General features: G+C 40.4%; 1 protein-coding gene across 1 annotated transcript in view; it reads right to left on the minus strand.

Moving 5' to 3' along the window:
* Positions 1-16,105, minus strand: part of TEC (tec protein tyrosine kinase) — a 143,412-nt gene that overhangs the window by 38,504 nt on the left and 88,803 nt on the right. Inside the window, exons 3-5 of the mRNA XM_049790210.1 lie at positions 9,970-10,074; positions 6,036-6,117; positions 4,111-4,239 (exon numbers count right to left, since the gene is read on the minus strand). Coding sequence (XP_049646167.1) covers positions 4,111-4,239; positions 6,036-6,117; positions 9,970-10,074 — 316 coding nt within the window. The remainder of the gene's footprint in view (positions 1-4,110; positions 4,240-6,035; positions 6,118-9,969; positions 10,075-16,105) is intronic.

Consider the following 16,105-nt stretch of genomic DNA (forward strand, 5'->3'; position numbering starts at 1 on the left):
TGCCTTGCCCATGCTAGCCTAGGATGGACTGTGATTCAATCCCCTGGCGTCCCATATGGTCCCCCAAGCCAGGAGTGATTTCTGAGCGCATAGCCAGGAGTAATCCCTGAGCATCACAGGGTGTGGCCCAAAAACCAAAAAAAAAAAAAAAAAAAAAAGAAAAAAGAATGAAAAGATTTGTACTAGCAAAGGAAAGCACCAACAAAATTAAATGGCATCCTACACCAGGGTATCAAGAAGAGAATATTTGCAGATCACATATCTGGTACGGGGTTAATACCTACATTATCCAAAAAATACATATCAATTAATAACAAATAAAAATAATTGAATTTAAAAATGGGTACAAGACTTGATTGAAGAGACCATTTTTTCTATCTCTCTTTTTTATATAATTTTACTGTTTATGTTTTGTTAAGTTTTCTTTTTCTAATTTATATATGTTTTAACTAAATAAATCACCATGAGATATATAGTTACAAAATTGTTCATGACTGCGTTTCAATTATACAATGTTCCAACACTCATCCCTTTACCAGTCAGTACACATTCCCACCATCAATGTCCCTAATTTCCTGCCCTCCCCCAGGCCTGCCTCTTTGGCAGATATTTTTCTTCCAGTTTATTTTTCCTTTTAGGCACTATAGTTTGCAGTATTTTTACCGAAGGGATATCGTGAATATCACTTTACCACCTTTCAACACCCAGTTCTTGTCCATAGTGATCATTTCCAACCCTCCCTATCATTGCGGTCCCTTCTCTGCCTAACTGTGTTCCTACTCTTTATGACAAGCTTCCTATCATGGACCTGTACTTGTGGCCCTTATCTCTCTCTATATTGTCTTTGAAGAAACCATTTTCAAAAGAAGATACTCAGATAATGACCAGGTACATGAAATAGTGCTCAACATAAGAAAACAGCAGGGAAATGCACATCAAAACATTACGAGATGCCAGCTCACATCTATCAGGATGGCTATGATCAAAAACAAAAGATGACAAAAGTCGGATAGCAAAGAAAGGAAAAAGGGAACCTCTCTATACTGTTTGTAAAGATGAAAACTGATACAGCCTTCTCTGGAAAATAGTATGGTTATCTGCAAGAAATTAAAAATAGAACTGCCATATGATTCAGCAGTTCTACTTCTGGGTCTATATATTTAAAAAACACTATCTCAAAGATATGTCTATGTTCATTTATGGTACCATTATTTACAATAGCCAAGGAATAGAAATAGTCAGGAAGATGACCTATTTAAGTAAATGGATAAGAAAAATATAAAATATGTAATGAAATGCTATTCAGCCTTGAAAGAGAAATCCATTCTTCCATAATAGATGCATATGGATGACATTATGCAAATAAAGAAAAATAAGCCAGACCAATATCATACACCTTCACTTATATGTGAAATATTTTTAAAAATGACAAATTCAGTCTTCTTTTCTTTTCTTCTCTTCTCTTCTCTCTCCTCTCCTGTCCTTCCCTCTCCTCCCCACCCCTCTCCTCACCTCTTCTCCCCTATCTTACCCTCCCCTCTCCTCCCCTCCTCTTCTCTCCTCTTCTCTTCTGTCTACACCTGGCAGCAATTAGGGGTTACTCCTGGCTCTGCATTCAGAAATCACCCTGGCAGGCTCAGGGCACCATATGCAGTGCTGGGAATTGAACCCAGCACAGCTGTGTGCAAGGTTTCCCCTCAAAAAGAGAAGGAAAAAGGAAAAAAATAAATTAAATAAAAAATAAAAATGACAAATTCAGGCCAGAGAGATAGCACAGTGGTAGGGCATTTGCCTTGCACGCAGCTGACCCAGGACCAGTGGTGGCATAATTCCTGGCATCCCATATGGTTCCCTGAGCCTGCCAGGAGTGATTTCTGAGCACAGAGCCAGGACTAACCCGAGCATTGCTTGGTGTGACTCAAAAACAAAACAAAAAAGACAAATTCACAGAAATAGGAGAAAAAAAATGGTGATTGTCAAAGGCTGGGGAAGTGGGTAGGAAAGATTTAGAGGAAACAGAGAGAGACTGGTTTATATATACAAACTTTCAGTTTCATAAAAAGAAGATCTGAGAATCCAATGTAAACACAGTGGCTAAAGATGATTAACACTCTACCATGTAATTGAAATCTATTCTCTAAGAGATCAGAAATTAAATATTTACACATATACACAACCTGATTAAAAATGTGAAGTGGTGGAAAGAAATCATTCGTAGATCATATTATCAAATTATTGCTTTATACCCTTTCAAGATTTTAATATTCTATTATATTTTAATAAAACTGAAAGGAAAAGATATAGTACAGTAGGCAAGGTGTTTGCTTTGCACACACCGACCAAGGTTCACTCTCACCATGTCATATGGTCCCCCAAGCACCTCCAGGAGTGATCCCTAAGTGTACAGCCAGGAATAAGCCCTGACTAAATCTAACCAGGTGTGGCTCCAATACAAAATAAAAAAATCAAAAGAAAGAAAAGCTATTAATAGAGCTGTATGGGGTTAATGCTTTTAATGGTCATTGTTAGGCTTTTTCATTGTAAAAAAAAAAAAAAAGCTTGTTAAAACAATCCTTTAGTAAGATACTAATGCGATTTTTTTCCCATTTTTTCTTTATTTAAACATCTTGATTACATAAATGATTGTGATTAGATTTCAGTCATGTAAAGAACACCCCCCTTCACCAGTGCAACATTCCCACCACCAATGTCCCAAATCTCCCTCCATCTCACCCCACCCCCACCTGTACTCTAGACAGGCTTTCCAGTTCCCTCATTCATTCACATGATTATGGTAGTTCTCAGTGTAGTTATTTCTATAACTGCACTCACCACTCTTTGTGGTGAGCTTCATGAAGTGAGCTGGTGTTCCAGCCCTCCTCTCATTGTCTCTGAGGATTGTTACAAAAATGACTTTTATTTTTCTTAAAACCCATATGAGTGAGACTATTCTGCATCTCTCTCTCTCCCTCTGACTTATTTCACTGAGCATGATAGATTCCATGTACATCCATGTATAGGAAAATTTCATGACTTCATCTCTCCTGACAGCTGATTCCACGAAACTAACCTTTGATTCCATATTACATCATCCCCATGTAAACAGACCCTGAGACCTCGGAAGGCACCTTGGAAGGCACTTGAGGGAGGGTCTTTTCAAAAGCAGTCTACTACTGCAGGAACTTTTCAAAGCTGCCTGTACTAGCAAAAGTTCACTTGAAAAGTAGCACCTGCGAAAAAGGATTCTTGGAGAGTAACCTGTACTCACAGGCATCAAGGCCCTGAAAAACCTTGGTTGCCTGTCCATGAGGCATTCAGGAAAAGGGGGGGGTGTAGCACAAATATTATTTGAGACATAACTTCAGCTAGCATTCTATTATTCACTTTTCTTAGAGCCTCTCTTAAAGATTACTCAGATTTATAGAAACATACCTTATTAGGAACATTTCTATAGATTCAAGTATTATTTATTCAGTCTTACAAAATAATTACTACTTTCAAATCTAGCTTTGCTGTTAGCCTATGTGCAGTTATATCAAGGGTTAATACTTCAAGCCCCAGTTCAGAATGCATGAATTAGAATAAGGACCAAACAATAAATAACACGAGTCTCTGGGAACTGACCTTGCTAGCTAAAAACCTCAGATAGCAAAAGTGGCTCAAGAGTATGAAACTGTCTGCATTAGAAAATGCTCTAAACAATTTGCCCCTGTGCTTTTTTGGTAAATTAGTTTCGTCTGAAAATATGCCTTGCCAAGAAATTGCGTATAAGCATTTCACCTTTTACTTTGAATAAACAGAACAGATCTTAAACCCAACTTGAATCTTTGGCCTCTGTCTCCCTTCACCAACTCTGCGCATACACCTTTCCAAGGGACCCCAGAAGATTCCTTAGTGTCAGAATTAATCAGTGCATGACAATTCCACGACACAGTGTCATGGCTAAGTCAATGCATTTACTTCTACAAAATGTGCTTACCCTACACTTACACAATACTAGAAAGTGTGGAGGCCATACTTAACAAAGACAAAACCACATCACCTTCTCACCCTATAAATAATATAAACATCCTGAATACAATATAATTATGGAATTAAATGAATACTTACTGCTCTCAAAAAGGTTGTATTTCTCACATCCAGGAGCTAGCTTTTCAGTTTGTCTGCAACACTGATAGCTTCCCTCAGCCCAGAATTTAGGGTGATATTTTATCATAATATTATTGTTGTTCTTTATTTCTGTAATTCAGAGACATAGTCAATGATGAATGAAATCAAATAGAATGTTTCCTAAGAAATACTATCAATCATACTTTATTCCTCAAAGGCTACATTTATTGTAAGAACATTCTCATAAAATTATGTAAAAAATCCCCCCCAAAAAAGGGGGGGCCGAAGCGATGGCACAAAGGGTAAGGCATCTGCCTTGCCTGCGCTAGCCTAGGACGGACCACAGTTCGATCCCCCAGCGTCCCATATGGTCCCCCAAGCCAGGAACAATGTCTGAGCACATAGCCAGGAGTAATCCCTGAGCGTCACTGGGTGTGGCCCAAAAACAAAACAAACAAAAAAAAATGTAAAAAGCATTCAAAAAGTCAGGTGTCCTCTTTCCTGTCACTTTTTTAGGAGTGGGAGGTGGAGCACCCTTGCTCAGAAGTGGTCACAGCTGTTGCTCACTGTGTGAGGTACACACAGAAGTCAGCCTCACCATTCTGCAAAGCAAGGAGGATGGTGCAGGATAATCACCCATTTCAAAGCTGTAAACAACTTGGCCCATACCAGAAAAAAAGGTGACAACACAGGACTTTCTATCTAAAAGATCATGCTGGGGGCTGAGCTAGTAGAGAAGATAAAGCCAATGCTGGTTTGATTTCCAGCATCATCAATGGTCCTCCAAGAGGTACTACCAAACATCATTCTTTAGCATTGACAGAGGTGAAACCTGAGCAAAGAGCCATGAGCTAGGCCTAAAAATTGCCAGGCAGAGCCTCAAAAGAAAAAAAGATAAAAAAAAAAAAAAGTATCAAATCTTGGGCTGGATAGATAGTATAGGGAGTACAGTACTTGCCAGTACAAATCCCTCACACCCTGTATAGTCCCCCAAGCCCTTTCAGGAATGATTCTTGAGTGTACAGCCAAAACCAAGCCTGGTGCATCATGGGGTAAAAGGAGGGAAGGAGAGAGGAAGGGGAAGAAAGGAGGAAGGGATAGTAACTATAGGGTAGAGCATTTACCATGCACACAGCCAAATTGGGTTCAATTCCCAGCGTCCCATATGGTTCCCTTGAGCCCTTATAGGATAATTCCTAAGCACAGAGCCAGGAGTAACCACTGAGTACCACCAGGTATGGGCTACTCTCCACCAAAAATCCTTTTAGCATAAAAGTCCAGTGCTTTTTTTTCTTTAAATATATTACTTATTAAATGAAAGCATGCTTTTTGTTGTTGTTGTTGTTGGTTTTTTGAGTCACACCCGGCAGCACTCAGGGATTACTCCGGGCTCTCTGCTCAGAAAACACACCTGGCAGGCTCAGGGGACCATATGGGATGCTGGGATTCGAATCACCAACCTTATGCATGCAAGGCAAATGCCTTACCTCCATGCTCTCTCTCTCCGGCCCCGAAAGCATGCTTTTCTGAAAAACTATGCAAATACCAGGGGCCAGAGTGATAGAACAGTGGTAGGGCATTTGCCTTGCAAGCAGCCAACCCAGGATGGACCTGGGTTCGATTCCCGGCTTCCCATATGGTCCCCCAAGCAATTTCTGAATGGAGCCAGGAGTAACCCCTGAGCACTGCCGGGTGTGACCTCCCCACAAAGAAAAGAAAAACTATGCAAATACTATTAGAAGGAATCATTTTTAAAAAGGTATCTTCAAAGTGGGTCACTTAGAGTAATAGAATGTCCTAGGAAAAACAACTTGTTAAGAGGAAATTATTATAAATACAAGATTATCTATGGCATTTCAATTTAGGAATAATAATGTTACAGTCTAAAACTTTCTATAGATGAGTAATTCCTTAGATGAGTTTACCTTCTTTTAACTTCTTCACCCATCGGTCTCTGCTTTGTGGACTAGGTGCAAAAATGTAAAGTGTGTTAGCATCATAGACAACCTAAAAAAAAATTCAATGGATGAGAAAACTTTGACACCACACTTCTACCTGGTGCAAGCACCATTAAGCATCCCCAAAGGCATGATTAAAATTCTGAAGTGACTGAAGGAAGTTTCTTTGAACCCCAAGCACCTAATTTTTTTTTAGAAAAGCATAGCTATCCATCAAATCTGGTATACACTTTATAAGGAGTATGCTTTTATGGGAGAAAAAATATATACAGATGAGAGCGAGAGCATTCTATAGCATTGCTATAGACTAGAGAAAAGAACTAGAGAGAAGAGGAGAGAAAAGGAGAGGAGAGAAAAATATATGCAAAAGACAAATGCTTATTCAACTACTTGTAGGACCCGCTACTTGTAGGTATTAATATTTTAATCCAGAATTCTACAGAATGAATGGGCCACTCTTTCCATATTACTCCTATTTCTTCCATGTGCCACAAAAAGCACTTTCAATAGCCATTTTATTAAGCATTATCTCAAATCTATGTTGTGTGCATTATATACATAAACCCAGTCATTAATGGTAAGTGAACTCACCATTAAGGAATCAGGACTTCCACTTTACAGAGAAGACGAAGGCCCATTCCCAGGCTCTCCACCCTGCCTATCTCCAAGAGACATCCCACATAGAAGGCGCTACAAAAGGCAACTCTGATGCTGTGTATTTAAGTCTGATGCTGATGCTGTGTATTTTGGGGATCATATGATCAGCATTTGCCTGGTAAACCATAAAACCAGAGTTTGACTCCAGATCCCCAACTTTTAACCACAGTGACTGTTTTAGCGCTGGAATGGTAGCACAGTGGTAGGGTGTTTGCCTTCCTTGTGGCTGACCATGAACAGACACAGGTTTGATTCCCAGCATCCCATATGGTCCCTTGAGCCAGGGGTGATTTCTGAGTGCAGAGCCAGGAAAAGCCCCTGATTGCAGCAGGGTGTGGCCAAGAAAACTCACCCAATAACTTTTCTTTCACCTGTTAGCCCCTTAACAGCTATTCAAGGCATAAGGAAATATATTACTAGATATATATCACCCAATCAAGAGTACTGAATTGAACTCAGAATAGATCTTTCAATTGATAAATGGCCACTCATGGCCATACTGAATAAACCCTTCATTTATTTTTCATCAAATAAAGACACTAACAGTGATTAGAACACTATAGTCCTGACAATGCAATATTTCCCTCAGACTCCTCCATCCAACTTCGCTAGTCTTAGATAAATCAAACTAATGACACAAAAGTCCCCTCTACCAGATTCATGCTAACAATATCTGCTTGTTTCCCTCCTAAAACCACTATTTTCAGCTCCAAAACTGATCAAAAACTTATCCAAAACTTATCAAAACCTACCTCAAATCAATTCCATAGAGTTTATAACTTTATAGAAAACCCATTCAAAGGCAGAGTTTTGATAACTAATTTGAGATATGCAGCATTACATATTTGGGCATGCATCTTCCTAGAACAAATTTCTAGAAATAGCATCAAAATTTCTAGAAATAACATTGAACTCTTGGGGTTCCAAAATCCTTCCTCTAGCACACCTCAATTGCAACACGAAAGCTACCTTCAGCACCAGGGGACAAACTGATCCTGAAAGACACATTTCCCAGGCAAGGCAGCTCAGGTGGTCTCATGTAGCAGAGGTGGTCATAGGAAGGAAGCACTTTGCAAGGCCCAGAGGTCATTTCAAGAAAGAGGAAATAATACCTTCCTAGGAATACTCTATCACTTCCTTCATCCCCTCATCCTATTTTTAGCCACATTCACGAGCTCGTTTATGCTATAAACTTTTAATGACCGTGTTTAGTAAGAGAAACAGCACAGATATCTACTAGATACATGTAGATTCAGAGTCCAGGAAAGAAACTTCAGCTCCAGGGGAGCTGGCAATTACCCTGGAAGTAGGGATCCTCAAGTCAGACCACGAGTCATCCCCTGCCCTTCTAGGACAAGAAGACATGAGGCGAGGAAGCAGGTTCCTTCTCCTTTCAGTGTCTTCTGAAAGTCTCTGCTACATTCTTTCTCCTCTTGCTCAGTCCTCCTCCCCTGCCTCTTCTTCTCTTCCTTCTCACCTCCTTCTCCTTTTTCCTTTGTATCTGACTCAGCTGCAAGCTTCCACTGTGCAGATGTGAAACTCAGATTTCTACTTTCAGTTATGCTTCAGTTTCAACAAGAGATTTTCCAGTTTTCAAATCTTACTGATTTAAATTACACTGAAAGCATTTGATTTAAGGAAAAAAAAAAAAAAAAGATTTTCCCCCCCAATTTGGGGGACTATACCTAGTATATGCTCAAGGTTTAGTTCTGGCTCTACACTAAATAAATCAACTACTGGTGGGTTTGTCTGCCCAATTGTATTATGTCTTAGGCCTCTAAAGGTGACTTTTACTGGACACTTTTGTGGCTCACAGGGAGATCCCACTAGAGAAGAGGTGGGAAGATGCAGGAGAGAGGATCCAGTTGTCTGCTGCTCGCCCTGTGTTACTCCACCCTGGATTTACGTGTAGCGACCTAAGACACACCCATTTCTGGGAGGGGTCTTGGAATAGGTAGATAAACCCGAAAGCCAGGGGATTAAGGGTCTTTGCCTTTTGGCCCTGCTGGGCGCTCTGAGGAAGATGGCTGAAAGAGTTTAGACGCAGGGTAGCCTGGAATGGCTGAATGATTAAAAGGTTATGAGTAGGCCACACACATGTGGTGGCTAGGGCCTGAATAAAGATGATTCTTCCTGAAGCCTGCGTGTGAGTAAGTGATTTCACCTGGGCCTGGAACTCGCCGGCTGCATGGGGGATGAAGCCATGTGGCTGGGGCCTAAGCACAAAGGCCTCCATCCATCGCCATCCAGCCCCATCCTTAATTATTTAACACTACAGCCCTGCTACTCCAATGTCCAGTTCTGCTCTCCTGAATGATTCCTCCATTCACCAGACTTCAGCATGGCAGATGGGGGGGGGGGGGGGGGCAGAGACACTCCTCAAAGATGGAGTTACGGTTCCAGGGAAGCTCTGGTTTTCTTATATTACTTTACTTTATTTTTCTTTGTTATGGGATCCACACCTATCAGTGCTCTGGAGAGCAGGGTCTCTCTTGGCAGTGGTGCTAACATGTCATGTGGCACCAGGTATCAAATCCTAGGGCCTCACACATGCAAAGTGCAAGCACTATTAGAAAATCTTTTAATTTAAAAAGAAAAGTATTCTTCATTTATGGGATATAAGAAAAATAAAAGATAGTGTGGAATAATATCTAAAGAGACTAGAGATGAGGACCAAGAGAACCATTCCATAGTAGGAAGCTTGCCACAAATAGTGGAGTAGTACAATTAGGGTAGAGAAGGGACCACTATCACAATGATTGTTGAAACTGATCACTTAGGACAATAACTGAGTGTTGAACAGAGATAAATTGATATGCACAGTATCCTTATTAATAACAGTGCAAACCACTTTTAGTGCCTAAAAGGGAAGAGAGAGAGAAAGAGAGAAAGAGAAAGAGAGAGAGAAGACTAAATGCCTCTCCCAGATGCAGGCAAAGGGGAGGGTGGGAGAGAAACTGGGAAGACTGGTGGTGGGAAACATTCATAGGTGATGAGTGATGTACATTGTGAAACTAAAACTCAATCATAAACAGCTTTGTAATCACAGTGTTTAAATAAAAAAATTGATATGACTCTCAAAACGCTAAGTTGTAACTTAAATATAAATAGCTCTTGCATATCAATATTATCTCAATAAAGTTGAAAACTATTTTGAAAAAACTCAGCACCAAAACATTAAGAGGAAACATTAAAAATAACTAAAGTCCCAAAACCACAGCCACAAAAAAATATACCAGCTCACCTGAAATGGATATTTGTTTTGACAGGGAATGGCACCATCATCATTCTTCACTATTTCCACGCACTTGATTTTTGAAACATCAATAAATCCCTTTCTATGTTTTTTCTGTTAAAAGATAAAAAGGGAGAGAACCATTATAATCACAAGATAAAAGTAAAAATATAGCTAATATAATTTTATTAAGTACAAAAATAATTTAAAATACTATAATTTCCCTCTTAAGGATACCCTTTATTTTTTGATTTTTCCAAAACAGTAACAATTGGCCAGAGAGACAGTACAGCACATAAGGCACTTGCCTTACATGTAGCCAACTGGAGCTCAATACTGTACCCATATAAGTGCCCCCAGCCCATCAGAAATGCAGAGCTAAGAGACTACCAGGTACGACAAAAATACTAATACCTTAAGAATTGTGCATGAAATAATTCATTAATTTCTAAAGGTGAAGTTGTTCTGTCTTTGTACTCTGCCCCAATTTCTAGAGCACAGACATGGAGTGTTTAATTTTGGGGGGGGGTGTCCCACCAGGCAACGCTCAGGGGTTACTCCTGGCTCTACACTCAGAAATCGCTCCTGGCAGGTTTGGGGGACCATATTGGATGTCAGGATTCAAACCACCGTTCTTCTGCAGGCAAGGCAAACACCTTACCTCCATGCTATCTCTCCGGCCCCCAAATGTTTAATTTTTAATGTTGATGACCCATCTAAGACACACAGCTTCACATCGTCAGTCTTTAGAGGTTGATGCTTAGTTCTGGCTCTAACCCAGGTTCAATTCTGACACCACATGGTCTCCCAAGCATCATCAAGTACAGTCCTATGGAAGCCTCCAACAATACTGAATCAATGAACATGGAAAGCCCAGGGCAGCATTGTATCCTTGGACTCTTGCACAGAATAGAAGGCTTTGTTGGCAATCTGACTAGATGCCACTGAGGAAGCTCCCTCACCCTCCAAAGAAAGATGTTGGGAAAGACCAAGGAGAGAGCTCATGGTGCTAAACACAGGATTTGCATAAAAGAAGTCCTGGGCACCATATGGTATCCCAAGTACTACCAGAAGGAACCCTAGACCACAGAGCCAGGTGTAGCCCCTGAGCATCAGATATGGGAAAAAAAAAAAAGACTAAGAAATCACAGAAGATGGGGCGGGAGAGATAGCATGAGGTAGGCTGTTTGCCTTGCATGCAGAAGGACAGTGATTAGAATCCCGGTATCACATATGGTCCCCTGGGCCTGCCAGGAGCAATTTCTGAACAGAGCTAGGAGTAATCCCTGAGCACTGCCATGTGTGACCCAAAAACAAAACAAAAAAAAAATCACAGAAGATGGGGCAGAGCAAGAGTACAGCAGGTCAGGTGTTTGCCTTGTATACAGCTAACCTGGGTTTAATCCTTGGTACCTCTAATCCCCACCAGGGATTATTCTTGAGTGCAGCACTTGGAGTAACCCTTGATCACTGTTAGGTGTAGCCCAACTACATCCCCCCCAAAAAAAATCACAGAACTTAGGCTTATATGATCATTTCTGAAAATAACTTCTGATCTATTACAGGGATAGAAGAAATTATACATGCAAAGAAAAATATACTCGAGAATGGAAATAGAGCCCAGAGTGACAGTACAGCATAGGATAGGGCATTTGCCTTGCATGCAAACAACCAAAGTTCTATCCCCAGCATTCCATTTGATTTCCTGTGCCCATCAGGAGTCATTCCTGAGTGCAGAGCTAGGAGTAACCCCTGAGGACCACCAGGTGTGGTCCCAAAACAAACCAAAAAACCCCCAAAATATGGAAGTAATAATACTAATTATTAGTAGTATAATTAGCTTCCTATATGTTATTGCATAATTCTAAAAATTAAACAAGTCAGTATTTGTATAGTGCCTGGCTCATTGTAGTATCTGATTTACAGTTACACCAATTAAACAAATATTCATAAAATAAACATGTCACCCAAAAATCAGTGTTGCTTTTGCATAGGGTGTTTCAAAGAAGTTCAAGAATTCACAATAATGTGGAAGTGGGATAGAGTTTGTTTCACTCTAAACAGTGAACACTCATGGCAAGTTATAGATAAAACAGGGATTGAAGCAGAAGTTGAGGAAGTTCAGGGAGGAAGTTATGCTTAATGCATCTGAGTTAAAGATAAGGAATTTTCCTATAGAGAATATAGAGTGGGAGTACTTACAAGCAGCAAGAACAAGGAAGCCCTAATCTAGAGAACAGAAACTAATCTCTAGCAATACCAAGAGAAACCAGAGGTCACACTCAATACTCTTCAACCACATCTGCATGAAGACTCAATGCTTGGGCCTTACAGTATGATGCTCCTCAGACACAGCAATGGCGAGGCCATCAGCGCTGCTCAGAGAGCCAGGCATGGTCTTCTAAGTACCAAACATAACTAAGAGCATTCCCCAAGCACTGATCCAGAAGTAGAATCTAAACACTGCCGAGTATATCCCCAAACCTGCAGCTATAACTTTTACTTTAAGAAATCCCATTTAAATGCTTTAATGGTACAAGAGAGATGTTGTGTCATATATTATTCACTCTCCTTAAATAACCACTGACTCTAATTCATTTTTTAAAAAATAATAAAGCTGTTTTGTAAAAAAAAAAGTTAGAATGGTTTAGGGAAAGTATAAAAAAGCGACACTGAAAGGGTTATTTGAAACCAAATTAGGTTACCTGGATCAGAGAAAAAACTAGAGCTCTGGCCAGAAGGATAAGAGTCAAGGTGTTTTTGCTTTGCATGCAGCTGACCAAGGTTCAATACTGAGAACTGCATATGATCCACCGAGCACCAAAATGATTACTGATTCCTGAGCACAGAACTAGGGATAAGCTCTGAGCACCACTAGATGTGACTCCAAAACAAAAACACAGGGCCTCACACATGCTAAGCATAGGTTCTATCACTTGAGCTCTCTCCCAGTACCTGGAGATATGTTCTTGAAAAGGCATTGGTGGATACAGGCACTGTGATGACAGAAAGGAACAGGAAAGTGCTGAGAGATGCTGTAATCTTTTGTGGCAGATAATAAGGCTGGGGATCCAGTGATAGCAGCAAAGGAAAAAGGCAGAGATAGCAGAGGATTAGAAGGAAGAGCAGCATCACTTGCTCTGAGCAGCATCACTTGCTCTTTTATCACTGATTAGATTCTTAATAAGAAGTCCAAAGTCAAGTTGCCTCCAGTGGCATGTGCAGCAGTGACAGACACTGATGCAGTAAGGCTTGCAGGGAAAAGGCCAGAAACATTTCAGTTGTTGTCTGGACAACCAGGTGTGAATATCTGCTGGGAGTTGAACATATATGGCTCAAACTCTGAAGTGTTTAGAGCCAAACTAAATCTACCAAGAAAACTGTTCCTTATAACATATAGACAGGAAGTATAGTAGCACCTTATTCTAATCATCACAAAGGAAGGAAAGGTTTGGAAGGTCAGGTGTCTCAGCCTTGGGGACAATGAGTCACATAAAGTCATGTGATGTTTTAACCCCAGATCTCTTAACACCTACTTTTGACATGCTAGCCCATGAACCAGAACCAACACAGAGAAAGTTTGCTGATCACGTAGGTGTTTCTTCATTTTGACCAGAGGTTCCCTTTTTCATTTGGATGTGTTTGGGATTTTAAGCCACACCGAGCAGTGCGCAGACCTATCCCCTTCTCAGTGTTCAAGGATCACTTCTAGCAGTGATGTGGAGACCATATGTGGAGCAGGGGATACATCCTGGATCGTCCACATGCAAAACAGTTACTCAGCCATTGCGCTCTCTATCTCTAGCACCCCTAGAGTCGCAAACTGATTCAGTCTATTATTCCTTTTTGAGAGGAAAAAAAAGGCACTGAAATCTACCTCTTTAATAAACAGAAAATACTTTCCTAAATATGCCTAAGGTTACTATCATCCCCCTGAATTGTTCCAGCATCACTGGTCTTGAGAGAAGCTGTTTATATCACCCACTTTGAAAAACACTGATTAAGCCTATTTAGAGTTACTTCAAGAAGAAAATTGCTTTGTGATGAGTGAAGTAGGATGAATAATATAGTTAAAACTGTGACTCAAAGAGAGATAGCCAAGATCTACATTCTTTTATTTTAATTTAATTTTGGTTTTGGTTTTTGGGCCACACCCAAAAACTGCTCAGGGTTTCTTCCTGGCTTTTTGCTGAGTGATCAATCCTGGTAGTGTTTGAGGAACCATATGGGATAACAAGGATCAACCTGGGTTGACTGCATGCAAGGCAAATGTGCTACATGCAATACTACTACTCCAGCCCCAAGACCACCACATTTTACATGGAGTTTTGTTTCCTTTTCTACAACCTTCTTTCACCGTGGCCCCCAGACTGCAAACTATGCTGATATTTTCATCTTTGAATCCTCTGAGCAATGCAAGTGGCACTGGGTGAAAGTTCAATTGTGTGGGAGTCAGTCTGCAAAGGTGTGTGTGTGTGTGTGTGTGTGTGTGTGTGTGTGTGTGTGTGTGTGTGTGAATATGGGTGTGTGTTCATATGTTTCCATGATGTGGAAGCAAAAAGGACACTTAAAATCTGCACCTACACATCCTTTGTACATTTTGCAAAGCTGAAAAAGAGGGCAATTCCACTCTATACACATATAGCATACATAAGGAAAATAGAAATAGGAACACAACAAGTTTAAAACCCATATTCATGGAAAAGCAGAAACATAAAAGCTTCTGGTCCCCAGCAAGTCTTAAAAAGTCACTTATTTTTCTCTAAGTTCCAAAATACTCAATGTTTAAAAACAATGTCCAATGGTCAAATTAATTCATCTTTTGTTCGTTATTTGGGGAAGGCCACACCTGGCGATGCTCAGGGGTTACTCCTGGGTCTACCCTCAGGTATCATTCCTCATGGTGCTTGGGGGGAAACATACAGGATGCCAGGAATCAAACCCCGATTGGTCTCATACAAGGCAAGCACCCTATCTACTGTGCTATCTAACTCTCTGGTCCCAATAAATAAATATGTATGTTTTATAATCTGGGGCCACACTCAGTGGCACTCAGGACTTTCTCCTGGCTTTGTGCTCAAGGATTACTCTTGTCAGGGTTCAAAGGAATATATAAAATGCTGGAGATTAAACCTGAGTCAGCCAAATGAAGGGCAAGTACCATACCCCATGTACTATCACTCTAGTCCCAGATTATATATTTTGAGAACACAAAGCTTCAGTTTGACACCCAGTGAATACAAGATGTTAGCTGTTTATTGCTTGTATTCTTCTACACATTTCTTTGAGCATCCTCAGTCTCTCTACAGTGAGAGCAATAGAGACCCACTGGAGTCTCCTTCCAAAATTGCAAATGGCACCTCTCTTCCCCTATGACAGCTTTATATCTCACATGGCTCCTCCCACTAACCTATCTAATACTACTTCTTAAACTGTTTATCTCTAAATGTATACATATGTCTTGTTTCTGTTTTCTTCTTTTCCTTAACTTCACCTCTTTTGGTTCTGCTTGGTACAAAACATACAAGAAAAGGTCTTGAGCTCAGGTCAAAACCAGGGAACAGAGATAATGGAGCCTAACACTCTCACCCCCAAATGCACCAGCAATATAATATAGCACCATTTCTTCTTGCAAAGGCATACTAAAAAAGGGAAAATTTTACGTATTGAAACAAGCTCTTATCTACTAGGGATAAAAACTCATACATTTTACAATACAGGGGCACCTCCCACCTTGAACATATGTCATGTGGACCCAACTTAGACTCCAGGTGATTAGACAGTAACCATATAACCTCAAACCCTACATCCCAGACATAGAACTGAAACAGTTCTCCACAACAGCTTTAGGAATCAAACTCCCTCTGGAACATTCTTAACACTGCTCTACACAAACAGGCACCAGTTTTGATATGACATCATGACAATGAGGAAATGGCAAGATCTTGATCTAAGAGCAGGTTGTCTTATATCACCACCTAATGATAAGATGAAATCAAAAGACACGTCATCCTTTAATCTGTGCAAAAGCCAAGATCACTATCTACAAAAGACTGACTATGACAACCATGACTGGGCAGAACTTATCCTGGGACCAATAAAAAAGACCCTAGTCTAGGCTTTGGCCTACAATCTGTACAACAAC

Source organism: Suncus etruscus, chromosome 16 (genome assembly GCF_024139225.1).
Source record: "Suncus etruscus isolate mSunEtr1 chromosome 16, mSunEtr1.pri.cur, whole genome shotgun sequence".
In the NCBI taxonomy this organism is placed as follows: Eukaryota; Metazoa; Chordata; class Mammalia; order Eulipotyphla; family Soricidae; genus Suncus; species Suncus etruscus.